The following is a 19392-nucleotide window of genomic DNA, read 5'->3' as shown; positions in this document are numbered from 1 at the left end:
TATATACTGTTTTTGTTGTATTTATTTTGGGGTGGACATGATCCATGGTGGTCGAGACATTATTAGACAAGACATCACACAACAAACTGTTCTATTCTCATATATATGTCATTAGAAATCCTAGTGGTATAAAGTATTAAATACGGTTTATTTAACGGATTATGGCCAAATATGTTTGCATCAAAAAGGAGTTTGACTTGTTGATTGGTGCGTGATGATAAACACAGTGAAACAGCATAAAAGACTTAATAAAAATATGAAAATGTACAATAGATTAAGATAAACAATATAAGAGTTAATAAAGTGTTCAGTGTCTGAATTTGGTGATGCCATAACTTCACATGTTAAAAGCCTGTCTCCTTGTATGACGTCAACATAAAGGGTTTGATAAAGTTTTACTATAAATATCATTTACATTTACCTTCAATGCTGTATTAAAAAATTTAGTTTTTGGTAGTTTTATCCCAAACTTTCATAAAATGGTCAGAAATAAACTGCATGCAATAATTTATACCGTAGAACATATTTGGTGTTATCGAATTGATATATTTCAACAACATACTTGATTAATTTCATGAACAGGAGTAGTTATGTCTAAACCTAACTGTGGTAGTACTACTTCCTGTGAAGACGGAAGTTTATTTTGAAAAGACAGTATTCATATGAATTGACACTTGTTGCTGGACTTCAGTAGGAAAACACACACAAAATTAGGAACTTTTTGTGAGATATATGAATCATTTGAGGATTTCTCAGTGTTTCTTCACCATATTTATGATGAAATGAATCTCAAAGAAAGCGGTTACATATTTCTTCTTTTTTTCTGTCTTATTTTGAAAAAGCTGTTACCATTTTATTTAATTTATTGAACAAATTGCACATACTGACAAAAATAATCATCAACATACATATATGCAAACTAACATACCAGAGTAATAAACGCAGAAGATAAGAGAAATAGACAGAAAGGTAAAAACAATATACTGTTATAAGTCTTATTTTGAAAAAGTGAGACCGGAAGCTGCGCAGTGTTTCTTCTTGGTGATCACAGCGCTCAGTTTAACGGGTGATACTCGCGAGACGGCTGTCAGGCTCCATTCCCTCCTAACTACACCTCCCCAGTAGAACAGCCATGGCGTCCGAAGAGCTGGCGAAGAAGCTCCAGTCCCGGCTGGTCGCTACGCAGGAGGCCGCCGACCACGACCCGAGGCCGGAGTCCGGACCGAGCCCGGTCCTCCGACCCAGACCGCAGGAGGCCGAGGCAGCCTGCGGAGACTCCTCGTCCTCCTCCTCCTCCTCCGAGCTGTCCGCCGTGCTGACCCGCCGTCAGGACATCAACGACGGGACCGCCGCACCGCGACTGACCCGCGTGTTCAACCCGTACACGGAGTTCAAGGAGTTCTCCCGCAAGCAGATCAAGGACATGGAGGCGATGTTCAAACGGTAAAATGTCCGTTGTTTGTCCGTTGGTTTATGCACGCGGAGCAGCGGAGGTTCCGACATTGTTGACGTGTAGTCGTGCGCGCGTGGGCCGTTGGTGGCTGAGTGAGCGCGCGGATGATTAAGATGATGATGATGCTGCTGACGTGAAGCCTCGCGGGTGAAAGCACGAGCTGTCACTCTGATCACGACACCGACTCACCGAGGCCCTCGTCACCGTTTTGAGGGATTCTTTGTGCGTGTTTTAATCCGTCCGGTGACGTCTCGTGATCGGAGGGGAGAGCGCACGAGGCCATAGATTACATTGATGGGTTCAGATTTATTGACATAAAAAACTGACGGTGAAGATATTCTACGGAGGCCCAGATGTGACACTAATCTATATATATATATATACACACAATATATATATTATGTATATTAACATATTTCAAAGGGTTTGAACATAAATAATTGGATGGAATATGGAAAAAAAAAGAACAAAAAATGTAATAAAGTCAATCATATCGAATTGAGATTAAAAAAATATAAAAAATGAACCAAAAGGAGACAGAAGCATCATCCTCTCTGATATATTATGTATATATCTGAGATAGTGAGCGTTCCTGTGAGCTCGTGGTCGGATGGTTTCATTCCTCTTCTCACACAAACAAGAGTTCGTCTGAGCGTTTCTTTGTGTTCCTCAGAACTGGAATGCAGCCTGAACAGGAAGCTCTTTCTCTGGCTGTAATCGGTCCATTATGCAAATGAGGTGTCCAATTGTGATCTAATCCAACTCGGTTAACAATGGTTACAATAACAACCTAACTATAGGCCACTTCTTTATTCTACATTTAGACGTTTTCTACAACAACATTCAGTTAAGTGTTCAGGAATCACAGAGATGTAGCAGACAAACTATTTGTGTTGTTTACAGTTTTGTTTTTAATACTTTATGATGTAACCATTATGTTCAAACAACAAAACCGATCGGTATCTTCCACTCTGGATCATTGATAATCTGCAATTGGTATCAATGGGAAAAAAGACGTGATTGTGGATCTTTAAAAGTGATATTTTCTGCTTTTATTCTTTTGTTCTGATCCGATCCGTGACTCAAAACCGTGAGTTTTATGATCCAAAGCTTCACGTGTTAAAGCTGCATTCTCTCTAGTGTCCACCAGGGGGCGACTCCTCTGGTTGTATAGAAGTCTATGAGAAAATGACTCTACTTCTCTCTTGATTTATTACCTCAGTAAACATTGTAAACATGAGTTTATGGTCTCAATCTCTAGTTTCAAGTCTTCTTCAATACAGCATGATGTTCATTTAGTACATTATGGTCCATTTAGAGTCAAACAGACCATAAAGCAGGGGATGCTTTAGGGCGGGGCTACACGGTGATTGACAGGTCTCTACCAGAGACGTATACGGCGTCTCTACGTCACTCCTCCTCAGTCCAGATATGCTCACTTCCTGTTCACTGGTTGCAAAAACTCAAGATGTGATGTTGTCGTATCAGGCTGGTTGTTCACGGAGCTACATGAGAACACAAAGGATCTTTTTCTAGAGCTGGACTGAAACAAAGAACCTGCTAACTCTCTGATGGGTTTCTGTGGTTCTACAGCTACGACACCGGTAGAGACGGCTTCATCGACCTGATGGAGCTGAAGCTGATGATGGAGAAGCTCGGAGCTCCACAGACTCACCTGGGCCTGAAGAACATGATCAAAGAGGTGGACGAAGACTTCGATGGCAAGCTGAGCTACAGAGAGGTGAGAGTCTCACTTCTCTGGCTCCAAATACACCAAATAGAGCTCAAGACATCCGTTATGGGATTATAATAATATAGGATTAAATAGAAGTACAAGATAAAAAGTGATGAGGCTCGACATGACAGTGATGTCATCGTGGTAAATTTCTCTTATTGGATAATCATGAATATTAAGTGACTAGAAAAAGATCTCTATAATGGTAGAGAAGAGAGAAATGGAGGCTGATTTTAATAATATATTTATTGTTTATTTATAATCACTTTACACAAGAGTGTTTTTCACTGTCCCATCTGTGATCCAACGAAAGTATTATTGTATTAACTAAATGTAAGTCGAAGTGATTCCAGTATGTTTTTATCAGGAGAATATCTTGTAACAGCTTTTATTTTGGCATGTCACATGACATGATGTTTTTTTAATATCGTCCCATGAGTCCACGGGTTGAAAGGTCAAAATGTAGAGTGATGTCATGCATGTGGAGGAAGATCAATATGAACCTTCATATTTACACACTGGCTCATTTCTAGACTTTTCTTTCACGTTTTATCTAAATGTTATTGTGTGAGGAGAGAAGTTAACCGCCGATAAACACCTGCAGCAGATGTTCTACCTCAAAACTATACAAGTGCCAAATCATACCACGAGTTATACATGTGCTGAAGTCATAATTCAACGGTAATGCTCCTCATCATCAAACATCTGGAGGAGGAGGAAAGGTGAAGGCACATTAATTACCTGATCTTTATATTTCCACGGCTCATTCTGGATTCATCACCTTGTTTGCTCCGTCATGTCTCCGTCATGTCTCCGTCATGTCTGCGTCATGTCTGCGTCATGTCTGCGTCATGTCTGCGTCAATGCTCCGTCATGCCTCTGTCATGTCTGCGTCATTCCTCCGCCATGTCTCCGTCATGCCTCCGTCATGTCTGCGTCATGTTTCCGTCATGCCTCCGTCATGTCTCATGTGCATCCTGCTGAGCTGCAGCTGTTGTGGACCAGACTAGATTAGAGGTGGACTTCTTTTTTTAACTGAATGTGACCTCCTTCAGTTCCTGTTGATCTTCCGGAGGGCGGCGGCCGGAGAGCTGCAGGAGGAGAGCGGTCTGATGGCTCTCGCCAGGCTGTCTGAGATCAACGTGTCCACCGAGGGAGTGATGGGTGCCAAAGACTTCTTTGAAGCAAAGGTACTGTTGTGTTGTACCTGCTCTGATAGACTCCGCCTCTTTTAGGGCTTGTTAAACATTCGGAATTTAGCTTCTACGGATGTTGTTTTTTTACTTTATAGTGTTGGTCATCATTTCTTTATAACTTTTTTACTCTCCAGATTAAAAGCTGAGGCCTGAAAAGCAAATTTTAGATGTTTGAATTAAACTTTGACCCCAAAGGTCCCCAATCCTAAACTGGGTGTGTGTTGATATGATGGTCTTTATGCATCTTAGACATTTAAGAATAGTGGAGTAACGGACCGAAGTTAATCTGTGATCCGTACTGACCCCCCCTCACAGTTTAACGTTAACCATCACAGTGTAAATAAAGTTTAAACGTTAACCATCACAGTGTAGATAAAGTTTAAACGTTAACCATCACAGTGTAAATAAAGTTTAAACGTTAACCATCAGAGTGTAGATAAAGTTTTAATGTTAACCATCAGAGTGTAGATAAAGTTTTAACGTTAACCATCACAGTGTAAATAAAGTTTAAACGTGTGTGTGTGTGTGTGTGTGTGTGTGTGTGTGTGTGTGTGTGTGTGTGTGTGTGTGTGTGTGTGTGTGTGTGTGTGTGTGTGTGTGTGTGTGTGTGTGTGTGTGTGTGTGTGTGTGTGTGTGTGTGTGTGTGTGTGTGTGTGTGTGTGTGTGTGTGTGTGTGTGTGTGTGTGTGTCACCAGATGCAGGCTCTGTCTGTGGGCAGCAAGTTCGAAGCAGAGATCCAGGAGGAGAAAGAAGAACGCAAGAGACAGGAAGTGGAGAAGAAACAGAGACAAGCCGCCTTCAAGCAGCTGCAGTCGGCCTTCTGCTCCTGAGGCAGCGAGTCAGTGTCCCAACAGCTGCTCATCCACTCACCCTGAACACAAAGATAGCAACCATGCATTGAAGTAAATACGCACTACAATACCTCGAAACGCGTCACAGACGAGGTTCAATCATTCCAGACTTCATGCAGCTGTTCCACAGAAAACGTGACGTATCTTAGATTTATTGTGCGTTTCTGTGGATTTATTTCCTTTTGTGTAAGAACTGGAAGTCTTCATCTCGAGGTGTTTCTACTTATTTAGACAAAGTTGTTCGTACGTTTCTTTTGTGTCACATGATCCTCGCTAACACTGTTACAAGTGTAATTAAATAAGACGCCTAACCTGCAACGTGATAGTAACGTACAGTAATAGATAATAACTACATCATAACGGTGTAATAACTTAAGTATTAACGTCTGAAAGTGTCGGTGGTGAAAATGAATCCTTATGCAGCTGTGTCTGTTGGCTCAGTCGGTCCAACGTGAAGCCGCTCAGCGTTCATCACGTTTACACTGAAGCTTCTCTCTGGTTTCATATCCTGCAAAAAAACTAAAAACAATCCCCAGATTAAAAAAACTCAACTGTGAAGTGTTTCAAAACCAGGGAGGTTGATTTAAAGGGATAGTTTTGTGTTTATTGGCTTCAGTCTCTGAGAGGGAAATAAGTACACAGCTGGTTAGCCTAGCTTAGCATAAAGACTGGAAACGAGGGGAAACAGCTAGCCTGATAGACGCTCGTAAAGCTGACTGACGTGTTGAATCTCGTCCGTACAAAAACAGGAGTTTTAAAATGACAGTTTGTGTTTTTTTTTTTTTTTGCACTTTGGCGCTGGAACTTTCACGATGTTCCAAAGCACACAACTCCCCCTGAAAGCACATCTTTTTATTTTCACATTTCTGTTCATGTACGCAGGAAATAAACGAGATGTAACGTGTTAATCAGAGAGCTTCAGAGGTCCCCAGTCTTTATGCTAAGCTAGGCTAACCACGTCCTGACTCCGGCTCAGACAGAAAGCCAATAAACCTATTTTCTCAAATGTTAACATTTCCTTTTAAACGTGTATTGTGTGAGTGAGCCGAGGTCTACAGACTGACTTTAACCTGCAGCACAGATTAAAGATTAAAGATTAAAGATTAAAGATGGAGAAACGAACCTGTTGAACCAGAGTCTCTTAAACTCGTTAAACTCGGCTTGTGATTCTGTTTTTAGGATCTAAATTCTCGGCCCCCCAAAACATTTATTGCACAGTTTTGCTGAGTCGTGTGAATCTTGAGTCTGGTGTAGTTCAATATACTGTTTTCACAAGCATGCAGTGCAACAAGTGTCAATGTAGGCTAGACCTTCTAATATATTTTAAATCAAACTCGGCGTATTTTTCCATGTAAAATAGACCAATGTTAGAAATCTACTGCAGCCGCGTGCTTCTGCACAACAAGCAGCTGAAGCTCACAGCGTTTAACTCTGAGTCCTTCGTCTGATTCAACAGAAGGTGTGTGTGTGTGTGTGTGTGTGTGTGTGTGTGTGTGTGTGTGTGTGTGTGTGTGTGTGTGTGTGTGTGTGTGTGTGTGTGTGTGTGTGTGTGTGTGTGTGTGTGTGTGTGTGTGTGTGTGTGTGTGTGTGTGTGTGTGTGTGAGAAATGAATCATTTCTTTAAAAAACACTTTGATGGGTTTTCACACTGTGACATAAGAATTTATATTTAGTTGTTTAATTTGTAGCTTCTCAAAGCGAATGTAGTGATGAGTTTGAACTCCAGTGATGTAATATTGCACTTTCATCAAGTTAAGGAAGAAAAAGACTTGGAACCTACATCCCCCATAATGCAACGCTTGATATAATCTTTGATAATTTCCTCCCTTTCGTGAGAGAACAGTGAGTTCCTCTCTTCAGCTTCTCTTCCACTCGGTTCATCTCCAAGTCAAACAGTTGAGGTGCATTACTTCCTCACGATGTGGACTCATGAACCTCGAGTGTTGAGTCTAGAGATCGGTACAATAATAAAACCTCTGAGCTCAGTCTGTCTGTCGAGTCTAAATACGTGTGATTAGAAACATCAAGAGGAACGAGAGTTCAGAGTTCAGAGCCAGAGATCTGATATTAACGTCATGTTTGTGTGTTCAGTACAGAGCTACACATTTCTGTTTATTGTTCACATTAAACAAACAGGATATTAACATGTTAATGTTGAGTTTTAGAAGTTTTGGTTGGAGTATCTCTACTTCCAGATTTGATGCTAAGCTAGGCTAACCGTATCCTGACTCCAGCTCTGTATTTAACACACAGAGATGAAGTTGATTTCTTTGTTGTTTTCCTGTGAAGCGTCGGGGGACCACAGTCGGTTAGTAGCGGCCCTGTTTGAGCCTGAACCAGATGTTGAGGACCACTGAGCGTGTAGTCCACTCTAAACATTCTTCACATTAGTGTGCAAAACTTTAAAAGGACACTAAATATACTCCACACCTCCAATATGTGAAGCCTGAATAATGTGTGCAGAAGCTGCTCCCCTGGTACAGGAGTCCATATCCAGATGTTGTGTCCTGATGTTGAAGAGCGCTGACTGAAGCGGTTCACGTATCTGGCCCTGTGTTTCACTGCGTAGGCGTTCCGTGTGAGCAGGTCTGAGTTGTCGTGTAACAGAACTACTGCGTGTATCACAGACCTTCTTTGCTATTTTGTTGTGGAAACTGACGATGTATTTTTTCATGAATAAATTAGTATATATATTAATTGTTTTAGCAGAGACTTATAAGTTGCCAAATATTAAAACAAAAGGTCAGTGAGATATATTTTTGGGCACTTGTAGAGATATGGTGTTGTTGTAGTCGCTGTCAGAAGGAACAGTTTGACAATAAAGAATAAATAAAACTGATATTAAGAAATCTGAATCCATGTCGTTACTCATGAAAGAGTCTTCGTAGCATTGTTGGTAAATCATATTTATATAACGTTCATACAATCTTAACTCTGTTCTGTAAACAGCTCCTCTCTTCAGCCTCACAGGGAACATTTAAACCATCGACTACATTGTTAAAGTAACTCAATCTTTGATTCATAAAATGTGTTTCTTTAGTTAATCGCTTCCCTTATTTGCTGTGGTCTTAGAGACGGACCAGAACAATAGTTTATCATTAAAAGTCATCGTATAGTTATTAAAATAAATAAATCAAAGTCATAGTATGGTGCAGTAATTTCCAAAGCGTGGGTCGGGACCCCCTACTGGGTCACAAAACACATTTGCAGTTTCTTTCATAGTTTTTTATTCAAGATTTAAACCTTCAGTTCACCTTCTCACCACACGAGGGAGCCGGAGATGTTTCGGTCGGTCTGATGACTGCAGACCACTGAATCAAACGTGAAAGCCTCGTTTGTTTCACTGATGAATGGAAATAAACAAGTCTGCTCCCCTCAGAAGTGTTTCTTTGTTCTCATTGATAAAGTATTTAATGTGTGTATATGATTTTAATAACACATGCACGAGGCAAGGTTGTGATTTATGTGGCGAGTAATGCTTTTCAACATTGTAAAAGGTGACGTGGAAAAGGCAGTAAATATGGTCATAAAAGAGTCATAGTGCAGCAGGTCAGTAGAGTCTGTCAGCTTACTCTCTGGCTCAAAGGCTGAGGCAGAAATGGGAAACCAGACAAGATGAAAGTACTTTTATTTCTAAAGTACAAACAAGAACAGAACAAACTGTTTAATCAGGTATCAGAGATGTTTGTGTGGAAGTGTCTGAAGCAAAGCAAACGGCACGTGTGTCCGCGAGGAGGAGACATGGTGACGTTCTACAGCCAGAAGGACACCAGCCGGAGGTTTGATTCCTCTGAAGACAAACATCCTGCACGAAGCACACAGCGCCACCTAGTGGAGCAGAAGGGTCACCACAGTCTTTACAGGTCACAGTATAGTATGTCGAAAAAAGTCTCAGTATAGTATGAAGTATGTCATCAAAATGTTTAAAAGAATCATGGTTCAGATGATTTAGTTCTCTTTTTAGTACTTTTTTGACTCGTTCATTACCCAGAATGCCTGTATGAGCATGAACCCAAATGAATATGACCTCATTGCTCTGTTTTCTGTTATGTACTGACAGTATTTCATAAAGTAAATCCTCACAATAACTGGATGCACATACATGAGACTGGACAGGGACGTTTGTTTGTTCTGTTCTTTAGCCATAAAAATGATGCATATGCACACAAACACACTTCCTTAACTTAACGTCCTCGTATCCATAAACCAAATCACCAGATCTGCACTTTTATTTCCTGCCTTAGTTTGAAGCAATTTCAAATCCACAGTGTTTCTAGAAGCCACACAGAGATGATAGGTCACATCACAGTTCATCGTTCTCCAGACTCTCCTGCTGCTTCCTGTCCAGAGAAAACGGGATGTTTGTGTTCTCTCACTTTTCCAGCTGGCTTGTAGAACTCGTCTTTATATATATATATATATATATATATATATAGATAGCAGTTTTAAAATTTACATTTGAACTAACTTATTATTATAGCTAACATCTATATGCATGTAAATAGTTTCTAAAGTTGCTCCACCATCTCCAGCAGCTGGGTCACTCTTGTCCCGTCTCCTGTGTTTGTGTCTAACACCTGGTATCGGTGTCCACATCTGTCCAGCAGCCACTGTAGAGGCCGTCCGCTCCGCTCCACGTGGTCCTCCAGCGTCCGTCCTCTCAGCTCCTCTCCGAAGGTGAACACCGCCACGGTGCTCCTCCACACGTCGCTCCCCAGAATGCCGAGGTTCGTCTCCACGGCTCTCCTGTCTTTCTCTCTGAAGGAGTCGACCGGGACGACCAGCAGGAAGGACACTTTGCTCCTCTGGTTGCAGAGGAAAGGGCTCCGACCGATCTCCGTCCGGACCTCTTTGGTGTTGGCCAGACCGAACAGACTCCACCCGGGGGTGTCCACCACAGTGACAGCCCAACCTGACACTCGACCACAGCCTACGGAGCACCTGGTGGTCTTTACGTCCACCTGAAACTCCTCCCGGTCCAGGATCACGTTGCCGGCCGAGCTCTTCCCCGACTTCCTCCTTCCCAGCAGGATGAGGCTCAGAGCAGGCTTCAAACCAACTGGTTCTACTGGGAAACCTGCAACGAACACATTGCAGTGGGTTTTCACAACTTGTTCCGGGTGTTGGCGTGCTGATTGTGTGGCTTAGAAACACAAACCTTTGGGTATATATGTCCGTCTCGAGGCCTCTGGCTTCCCATCAGGCACCATTATCTCCTCCCGTCCTCCCTGCATCCTCCTCGCATCCTTCATGCTCACCTCTCGTCTCAGCTGCGTGTACATCCGATCCTGGATCTCCCTGGGACGCTTGTTAGTCTCCATCATCTTCTGGATCTTCTCAAAGAGCTCCGCGACCTGTGCCTCCGAGGCCCCGGACCGGTCCGACATCACCTGGTACCGGTTCCCACATCGCTCCAGCAGCCAGCGAAGAGTCCGGCCCTGTCGCCTGATGTGCTCCTGGATGGGGAGGCCTCCTGCAGCACAGATTAGACCTCATTGGTTGAGCTAGACCTCTAACGGCCAATCAGCAGAGAGAGACAGACTGAGCATAAACAAATGATCGTTGGTTCACCTAGCTCGTCTCCGTGGGTGAAGAGGACCATGGCTCTCTGCCAGATGGGGGTCTGGAGCAGCCTGAGCTGGGCCTCCATGGCCCTCCACTCCGGCTGGCCGAAGGTGGAGGTGGAGGGTAGCACCAGCAGGATGACGTGGAGTTCTGGGTAGCAGAGGGTCAGACCTCTGCACAGCTCCTCAGATACTCTGTCTGGAGTGATGGAGTGGGACATCCACCCTGGGGTGTCCACCACCGTCACCTGGTGGATCACATGTAGTCTAAAGTGAGTAGAGCTTCAGGGTTAAACGGGAGCAAATCCAAAATACTGAAAACTTTAAATATTCACTTGTATTCCAAAGACGGTGGCGTTCTCCTTGGAGCTGCGAGTTGTTTTCTTGTGAAAGGCTGGTTTTCCCAGGATGGTGTTTCCTGCTGAGCTCTTCCCACTTTGTTTCTCTCCCAGTAACAGCACCACCACTCTGGACTGGGTTGGCTCTGGACCTGACAAACAGTCCCAATCTCACATTCATACAAACATTCAAATACAGCTGCACAAAATGTGTTTCAATTTGAGTAACTCACCGTAAGAGGCTGCCATGTCGAGCTTCACAAGCGTCTCTTCTCTTGTGATTCCAGCTTTTACTTCTGTGGAGTATCAACGTTTGGCCGCATGTTTACTTCAGTGTTAGTGTCAAAGTTCACAAGAGAGAAGTTCCTGAGAAGTGGCAGATACACTGAGGCTATAAAACATGACGCACACACACACACACGCACGCACGCACAGACAAACACACACACACACACAAACACGCACGCACACACACACTGGAGGATCTGGGTCTGTCCACGGTGCACCGGTCTCTGCTGGAGTCTGAGGTGAAGGAGGTTCTGGTGAACCTGCATGAGTTCATCTGGTTTCACCAGAATCCGACCCGGTGGCTCCGATGACGAGCGTTAAGAATAACTCTAAAGAAACAAACCATCTTCTCTCTGATGGTCTCTTTACTGATGGAGGTCTGATAGAGGATCAGGACTACACTGAGACTGGTTCAGGACCAGGTAAAGGTTCCTCACAGTAACTTCAACATTATATTCATCTTCTGTCAATAGCTTCCTCTGAGCTTCACACTGTTCCTTTAACGTTTCGCTGCATGTATTTATTTTATTTCCCTCCAGGGTGTCGTTCTATAGATCCGATCCACCGGCTGGAGGACTTCTTCAGATCAAAATGTGAGGCTGCAAAGCTCGGACAACAGAAATAGGACACGTGGGGATAATGGAGCAGCAGGAAGTAGGCCAGGCCACTTTCATAATGATCACTGAGCCGTACATCACAAGACACTGCTGCGTGTCTTGAAAATGAAATTATATCACTTAAGTGTGATTCTTTTTGTGAAGTTCTTAGAATTAGAATTATACCCTTTATGATTTTTTTACAGGCTGAAAATACTTTTGTATTAAATTGTTGAAGAACTATGAATATTATTCACTTGCATGTAAATAGTTTAATTCCCTGTTGAGGTAGCGTTGCAAACAGTAACAGGCTGGTTGTGTCTCACCTACATACAACATATAAATCAATTTATAAGATGGAGTCCTGGACCCATCAATGATTATTTTATTGGATGTGATTTCTAGTAATAATAAAACACTAATTCTTTGCCGTCCTACATACATTTGAAACTATAAATGTTGAATTAAGATGGTGAAATAAAAATAAAATATATCCCAAAAACAAGAGTTGGGGGTTTTGCAAGAGACAGAAAAATTAATACTGGTTCCTGACTTTAGGGTCAAGCTAAAAGAACAGGGGAGCTAAAAATTCCCATGATGCAACACAACTACTAGCACCATCTGTCCCAGTAAATGTGTTTCAGATCCGTTATCCAGCCTCCAGTAAAACTGATGAATCTCTTTCAGATCTGTGCTCGCGTCCGTCACCTCTGTCGTTCGGTCCTCGCGTCCGTCATCTCTGTAGTTCGGTCCTGGCGTCCGTCACCTCTGTAGTTCGGACCTCGCGTCCGTCACCTCTGTAGTTCGGTCCTGGCGTCCGTCACCTCTGTAGTTCGGACCTCGCGTCCGTCACCTGTGTAGTTCGGACCTCGCGTCCGTCACCTCTGTAGTTCGGACCTCGCGTCCGTCACCTCTGTAGTTCGGACCTCGCGTCCGTCACCTCTGTCGTTCGGTCCTGGCGTCCGTCACCTCTGTAGTTCGGTCCTGGCGTCCGTCACCTCTGTCGTTCGGTCCTGGCGTCCGTCACCTCTGTAGTTCGGACCTCGCGTCCGTCACCTCTGTAGTTCGGTCCTCGCGTCCGTCACCTGTGTAGTTCGGACCTCGCGTCCGTCACCTCTGTAGTTCGGACCTCGCGTCCGTCACCTCTGTCGTTCGGTCCTGGCGTCCGTCACCTCTGTAGTTCGGTCCTCGCGTCCGTCACCTCTGTAGTTCGGTCCTGGCGTCCGTCACCTCTGTAGTTCGGACCTCGCGTCCGTCACCTCTGTAGTTCGGTCCTGGCGTCCGTCACCTCTGTAGTTCGGTCCTCGCGTCCGTCACCTCTGTAGTTCGGTCCTGGCGTCCGTCACCTCTGTAGTTCGGACCTCGCGTCCGTCACCTGTGTAGTTCGGACCTCGCGTCCGTCACCTCTGTAGTTCGGACCTCGCGTCCGTCACCTCTGTAGTTCGGACCTCGCGTCCGTCACCTCTGTCGTTCGGTCCTGGCGTCCGTCACCTCTGTAGTTCGGTCCTGGCGTCCGTCACCTCTGTCGTTCGGTCCTGGCGTCCGTCACCTCTGTAGTTCGGACCTCGCGTCCGTCACCTCTGTAGTTCGGTCCTCGCGTCCGTCACCTCTGTAGTTCGGACCTCGCGTCCGTCACCTCTGTAGTTCGGTCCTCGCGTCCGTCACCTGTGTAGTTCGGACCTCGCGTCCGTCACCTCTGTAGTTCGGACCTCGCGTCCGTCACCTCTGTCGTTCGGTCCTGGCGTCCGTCACCTCTGTAGTTCGGTCCTGGCGTCCGTCACCTCTGTAGTTCGGTCCTGGCGTCCGTCACCTCTGTAGTTCGGACCTCGCGTCCGTCACCTCTGTAGTTCGGACCTCGCGTCCGTCACCTCTGTAGTTCGGTCCTGGCGTCCGTCACCTCTGTAGTTCGGTCCTGGCGTCCGTCACCTCTGTAGTTCGGTCCTGGCGTCCGTCACCTCTGTAGTTCGGTCCTCGCGTCCGTCACCTCTGTAGTTCGGTCCTCGCGTCCGTCACCTCTGTAGTTCGGTCCTCGCGTCCGTCACCTCTGTAGTTCGGTCCTGGCGTCCGTCACCTCTGTAGTTCGGTCCTCGCGTCCGTCACCTCTGTAGTTCGGTCCTCGCGTCCGTCACCTCTGTAGTTCGGTCCTGGCGTCCGTCACCTCTGTAGTTCGGTCCTGGCGTCCGTCACCTCTGTAGTTCGGACCTCGCGTCCGTCACCTCTGTAGTTCGGACCTCGCGTCCGTCACCTCTGTAGTTCGGTCCTCGCGTCCGTCACCTCTGTAGTTCGGACCTCGCGTCCGTCACCTCTGTAGTTCGGACCTCGCGTCCGTCACCTCTGTAGTTCGGTCCTGGCGTCCGTCACCTCTGTAGTTCGGTCCTGGCGTCCGTCACCTCTGTAGTTCGGTCCTCGCGTCCGTCACCTCTGTAGTTCGGTCCTGGCGTCCGTCACCTCTGTAGTTCGGTCCTCGCGTCCGTCACCTCTGTAGTTCGGTCCTCGCGTCCGTCACCTCTGTAGTTTAGTCCTCTTATGTAAAACTCAGATTTTGCTTTAATATTTCAAACTTTTTCTTTCTTTTCTGTCCTCATGTGTTAAAGTCACCATATCTGAACAAAACCTGCCGATTCATTAAAGAGACAATCACCAAGTAAAACCAGTTTTGTTAACTTTATTTCATTCATATATGTGTGTATATATATATATATATATACACACATATATATATATATATACAGTCATATATCATATACTCATGTGTTTGACTGCCACTGTTAAAAAGTGTGACTCATCACATTATCACCTGTAAGCATAAATAATAACTTTGTTTTCTCTCTTGAAAGTTATGGGTCATGTTCAGCATCATTGAATAGTACATTCTCTATATTGCATCAGGATATAAAAATATACAGATATAGTGTTTTTTTCTTCTTTAAAACATTCTTTTCCGTGTTGTTCAATGGCCTGAAACAAGAGAGGAAGAAAAGACCTCGCGAGGACCGAAACCATTATCGTCTCTGTTGATCCTCAGTCCGTTCACAGCACTTTAAAAACATCAGTAGCAGCCACACGTGGGAGAAAACAACAACAACTTCAATAAAAACACGAGTTTGAGAGGGGTCGTCCTCTGAAAACATGTAACGCTCACAGTGCCACCAGCCTCCTATACCCGCCGCCGGAGAAAGACAGAGAGAAGAAGAAGAAGAAGAAGAAGAAGAAGAAGAAGAAGAAGAAGAAGAAGAAGAAGAAGAAGAAGAAGAAGAAGAAGAAGAAGAAGAAGAAGAAGAAGAAGAAGAAGAAGAAGAAGAAGAAGAAGAAGAAGAAGAAGAAGAAGAAGAAGAAGAAGAAGAGTGAGTGTTGTTTGGACGGCGAGCAGGCCGGTGGGCTGAAGAGCTCCTCGTAACCACGATAGTCCTGTTACAATTCATCCACAGTCCAAAGTGGTGCTGATGATGATGATGAGGATGATGATGCCCCAAAAAAACAAACATAAAAACAATATAAATTATAACCAGAAAAAAAAAGTCAGAATTGCAACAAGTGAGTTTTTTAATGGTTTGAGGCAAACGAGAAGAGTTGAAGAAAGATAAGAGGTGTGTTTGCAGTGCATAGAGATAGATTATTGCCCTGTAACAGCCTCACACACTCACACACACACACACACACACTCACACACACACACACACACACACACACACACACACACACACACACACACACACACATACAGTGAACACACACACCTCCACCCAGAATGAGAAGGACAGAAGAGTAAAGATGGAGAGAAAGAGAACGTTCGGTTTCTCTCTGATGGAGAGAAGCAGCCTCCAGGCTGATGGAGGTGTCTGTGTGTGTGTGTGTGTTTGTGTGTGTGTGCTTATATGTGTGTTTATGTGATATATGTCCAAAAAACAAGTCCAGGCTCCACCAGCACTCTTATATTTTAGTTTTATCTCCATCTGTCCGTCAGTCAGAGCGGTGTGGCGGTCCTCCGGGAGGCTTCACATCCGCGAGGAAGAAGCCAGCTCGTAGAACAAGACGTAGGCGTCGCTGCTGCGCACTTGGCTGGAGGACATTGGCGTTACTCTGGGAAGAAGGAAGGGGGGGGGGGAGAAAGGTTGCATTGTTGGAAACCAGAGCAATGGAGAAAACAAATAAACTCATTTGACGTCACTCATTAGTTTGAGGATGTTTTGAAGCCTCGAGTTCGGAATTTCTGGCCGTCGCCATCTTGACTGTTTGCAACCAGTGAACAGGAAGTGACCATATTTGGACTGAGGAGGAGGAGTCTGTTCATATGTTAGTATTCTGTTTTATACTTACAGGAAGTGACACACTACACTAGGGACTGGGACGTCACTGCAAATTTATAAACATTGTATTGCTAATATTTATTTATCTTCAGGTTTATTAAATATCATTTTGAATACGTTAATAAACGAGAGAGGACTCTAAAGCCGAGGTGTCCATCGTTTCTGTGTTACACAAGAAAAGCTGCTCAATCTTCTGGAATTCTCCTCTAGTGACGAATTTAATTTGATGTCTGAATACCAGATGACTGATCGTAGATTGAAGCTTTCTTTGTGTTTTAATGCAACGTGGCGCCAAAGTGTATCTCAATTTAGAAAAAAAAAGCACATCATCATATATTATCGTCATTATTATCATTGTAGCGTCCAGATCTTTAGCAGAATGTAAACCTTAAGTTGACGCGTGTTTCTGGTCCTTAGCACATAGCTCACACCGACGCCGCTCGTAGATGAAAGCAATACGTGTTTTTATTGATCCAATTTCCTTCGTACACAACGACTTCCTTTATTCCTAAAAGTACGCTGATTACTTGGACATACTATAAGTATCCACAGGTTATCCACAACTTAATCCACGTAGATCGTTCCATATAACACGTTTCATAACACGGTTCATAACACGGTCGGAAAACTGTGCGGCTCCATACTGCCTCAGATATTACTCACAACTGTCAGTAACTGTCGCAAAGTGTCCTTAAAGTCACAGTTGTCTGTCACTTACATGTATTTCTTACTATAACAAATTATAACGACATCCTTGTAACATTCAAAGTAGAAACGGATGTGATTAAAGTTAAACATGTAAATACAAGTGAATATTTAGCAGCACATTGAATTTGGCTCTTACAATCATTATTATCATTATTATCATGCGTTCTCTTATTTTTAGAAGTGTGGATTAAGTCGTTCATCAAGATGATTGTTTCCTGTCGCTGTAAATCAAATGTTTTTCTGTTTCTTTTGACTGTCGGTCGGACAAACTAAGACGCTTGAAGACGTCACATTTGGCTCAAGTTAAATGGTGATTTCATTCGTCGGTAATCAGTTTTTTTTATGAATTATTGCTGTGAAATATGAATGTTTCAGTAGTCCTTCCAGGTGTTTCTGTATGAGATGATGATGATGATGATGATGATGATGAAGACCTACCTGGAGTCGTTGAACGTGTACCATTCTCCCGAGCTGGGGTTGCGACAGTAGGCTGTGTAGTGACCTCCCATCGTGGTGCCTGAGTGGTTGGACACTGCATACAGGTTGTACACGGCGTCCACTGAGACGGACCAAACAAACAGGAACACTCGCTTTAACATCAGAGTAATAGAGAGTTCACAGGTGCTCTAGTAGCATTAAGTAGTAGCATTAAGCTGCACCTTGTATTTGATAGGAGCTGGAAGGTAAAAGAGAATCTCATATCTGGTATATTCTCCATCTTTTACATGAAATCAAACTCTTTCTTCTTCTCTGAGTCGGGTACTTACTGCTGTTTTGGGAGGAGAACTCCCGCAGGTCGAGATCCTTCATGGGGAAGTTCACAAAGGTGGAGAGTTTGCTGGTTCTTCGTGCCTCAGAGAAGCGTTTCAGGTCTGGAGAGGAGGGGGAGGAGTCAAGTATGTAACCTTCAACACGTTAGTGACTCTGGGTTCATGTGTTCGTCAGCTCACAGAGCGAACTCTACACTGTTTAATAACACGTTTAACTATGTTACATGCTCACTAACTCCTCACGTTACAGCCTCGTTCTCTAACTTATTCTCATAATTATATGATTACAGTTTCACCATAATCACTGGTGACAAGCTCTGGCTCAAAAGAGCCGCTTTTCATTTGCAAAATACAAGGAAAAGTAGTACTTTTTTAAGTATGTTCAATTTACTTTTTTAAGTATGTTCAATATACTTTTTTAAGTATGTTCAATTTACTTTTTTAAGTATGTTCAATTTACTTTTTTAAGTATGTTCAATTTACTTTTTTAAGTATGTTCAATTCACTTTTTTAAGTATGTTCAATTCACTTTTTTAAGTATGTTCAATTCACTTTTTTAAGTATGTTCAATTCACTTTTTTAAGTATGTTCAATTTACTTTTTTAAGTATGTTCAATATACTTTTTTAAGTATGTTCAATTCACTTTTTTAAGTATGTTCAATTCACTTTTTTTAATGTATGTTCAATTTACTTTTTTAATGTATGTTCAATTTACTTTTTTATGTATGTTCAATTTACTTTTTTAAGTATGTTCAATTTACTTTTTTTAAGTATGTTCAATTAACTTTTTTAAGTATGTTCAATTTACTTTTTTTATGTATGTTCAATTTACTTTTTTTAAGTATGTTCAATTTACTTTTTTTAAGTATGTTCAATTTACTTTTTTAAGTATGTTCAATATACTTTTTTAAGTATGTTCAATTCACTTTTTTATGTATGTTCAATTTACTTTTTTAAGTATGTTCAATTCACTTTTTTAAGTATGTTCAATTTACTTTTTTAAGTATGTTCAATTTACTTTTTTATGTATGTTCAATTTACTTTTTTAAGTGCGTTCAATTTACTTTTTAAAAGTAAATTCCATTTAATATAATGTTCCAGTTTGTATAAATCCAGCGAGAGAAAAGAAATAACGAGGAAGTGAAGAGAGAATCGTTCATAAATATAAAATACATTCAGCGCTCTGATAGTTATTCGTTCTAATGTGAGTGCTATTATTATTATCATATATATATGTATTTAGTTATTATTATATACATTTTTTAATACACTAATGAGCCGGATGCTGAGCGTTTGTCCTGTGAATGATAATAAAGTTCATCTTGAAACTTATTCTACGTGGTGATTTATTCACAAACACTAAAGAACACGAGTTATTTTCTAATTTTAGATTGTATTAACACTACTATTAATATGCTGATATTTAAACCAAAATAGTCTAAATATTATGATTAATCAGGAGAAACCAAGCAGTTCTATGTATAATCAGACATTAGGCACCCCCACACAGCCACAATGGAACGATCCTCTGCTTCATAGACACATCCAAGTCTTTTATAAATTCCCTGCATATGTCAAATATAATA

The 19392-nt window shown here is 42.8% G+C and overlaps 3 protein-coding genes across 5 annotated transcripts in view; 1 reads left to right on the top strand and 2 right to left on the bottom strand.

The window, feature by feature from the left end:
- Positions 1-1054: 1054 nt before the first annotated feature.
- On the top strand, positions 1055-8083 carry LOC142938675 (EF-hand domain-containing protein D2-like). The gene is made up of 4 exons (XM_076081999.1): positions 1055-1443; positions 3047-3194; positions 4244-4378; positions 5080-8083. Exons 1-4 carry the CDS (start codon positions 1133-1135, stop codon positions 5212-5214), a joined length of 729 nt encoding a protein of 242 aa, XP_075938114.1. The 5' UTR covers positions 1055-1132; the 3' UTR covers positions 5215-8083.
- A 1659-nt stretch (positions 8084-9742) lies between these two features.
- LOC142938686 (GTPase IMAP family member 4-like) lies at positions 9743-11385 on the bottom strand. Its single transcript, XM_076082018.1, has 5 exons — positions 11370-11385; positions 11134-11288; positions 10806-11046; positions 10393-10707; positions 9743-10311 (listed from the first exon to the last, which is right to left on the bottom strand). The coding sequence occupies exons 1-5, from the start codon at positions 11383-11385 to the stop codon at positions 9743-9745; spliced, it is 1296 nt and encodes a 431-aa protein (XP_075938133.1).
- Positions 11386-15539: 4154 nt separating this feature from the next.
- Positions 15540-19392, bottom strand: part of LOC142938690 (ubiquitin carboxyl-terminal hydrolase 2-like) — a 42653-nt gene continuing 38800 nt past the window's right edge. For all 3 annotated transcript variants that reach the window (XM_076082024.1, XM_076082026.1, XM_076082025.1), the window contains exons 12-14: positions 17803-17907; positions 17474-17594; positions 15540-16100 (exon numbers count right to left, since the gene is read on the bottom strand). In XM_076082024.1, coding sequence (XP_075938139.1) covers positions 16016-16100; positions 17474-17594; positions 17803-17907 — 311 coding nt within the window. In that variant the 3' untranslated portion in view covers positions 15540-16015. The remainder of the gene's footprint in view (positions 16101-17473; positions 17595-17802; positions 17908-19392) is intronic.

The sequence above is a fragment of the Anarhichas minor genome, unplaced genomic scaffold (genome assembly GCF_050575085.1).
Source record: "Anarhichas minor isolate MPS153535 unplaced genomic scaffold, ASM5057508v1 ptg000088l, whole genome shotgun sequence".
NCBI classification, from domain to species: domain Eukaryota; kingdom Metazoa; phylum Chordata; class Actinopteri; order Perciformes; family Anarhichadidae; genus Anarhichas; species Anarhichas minor.
Note: the sequence above shows the minus strand (reverse complement) of the source record. Positions and strands in the feature narration are given on the sequence as shown.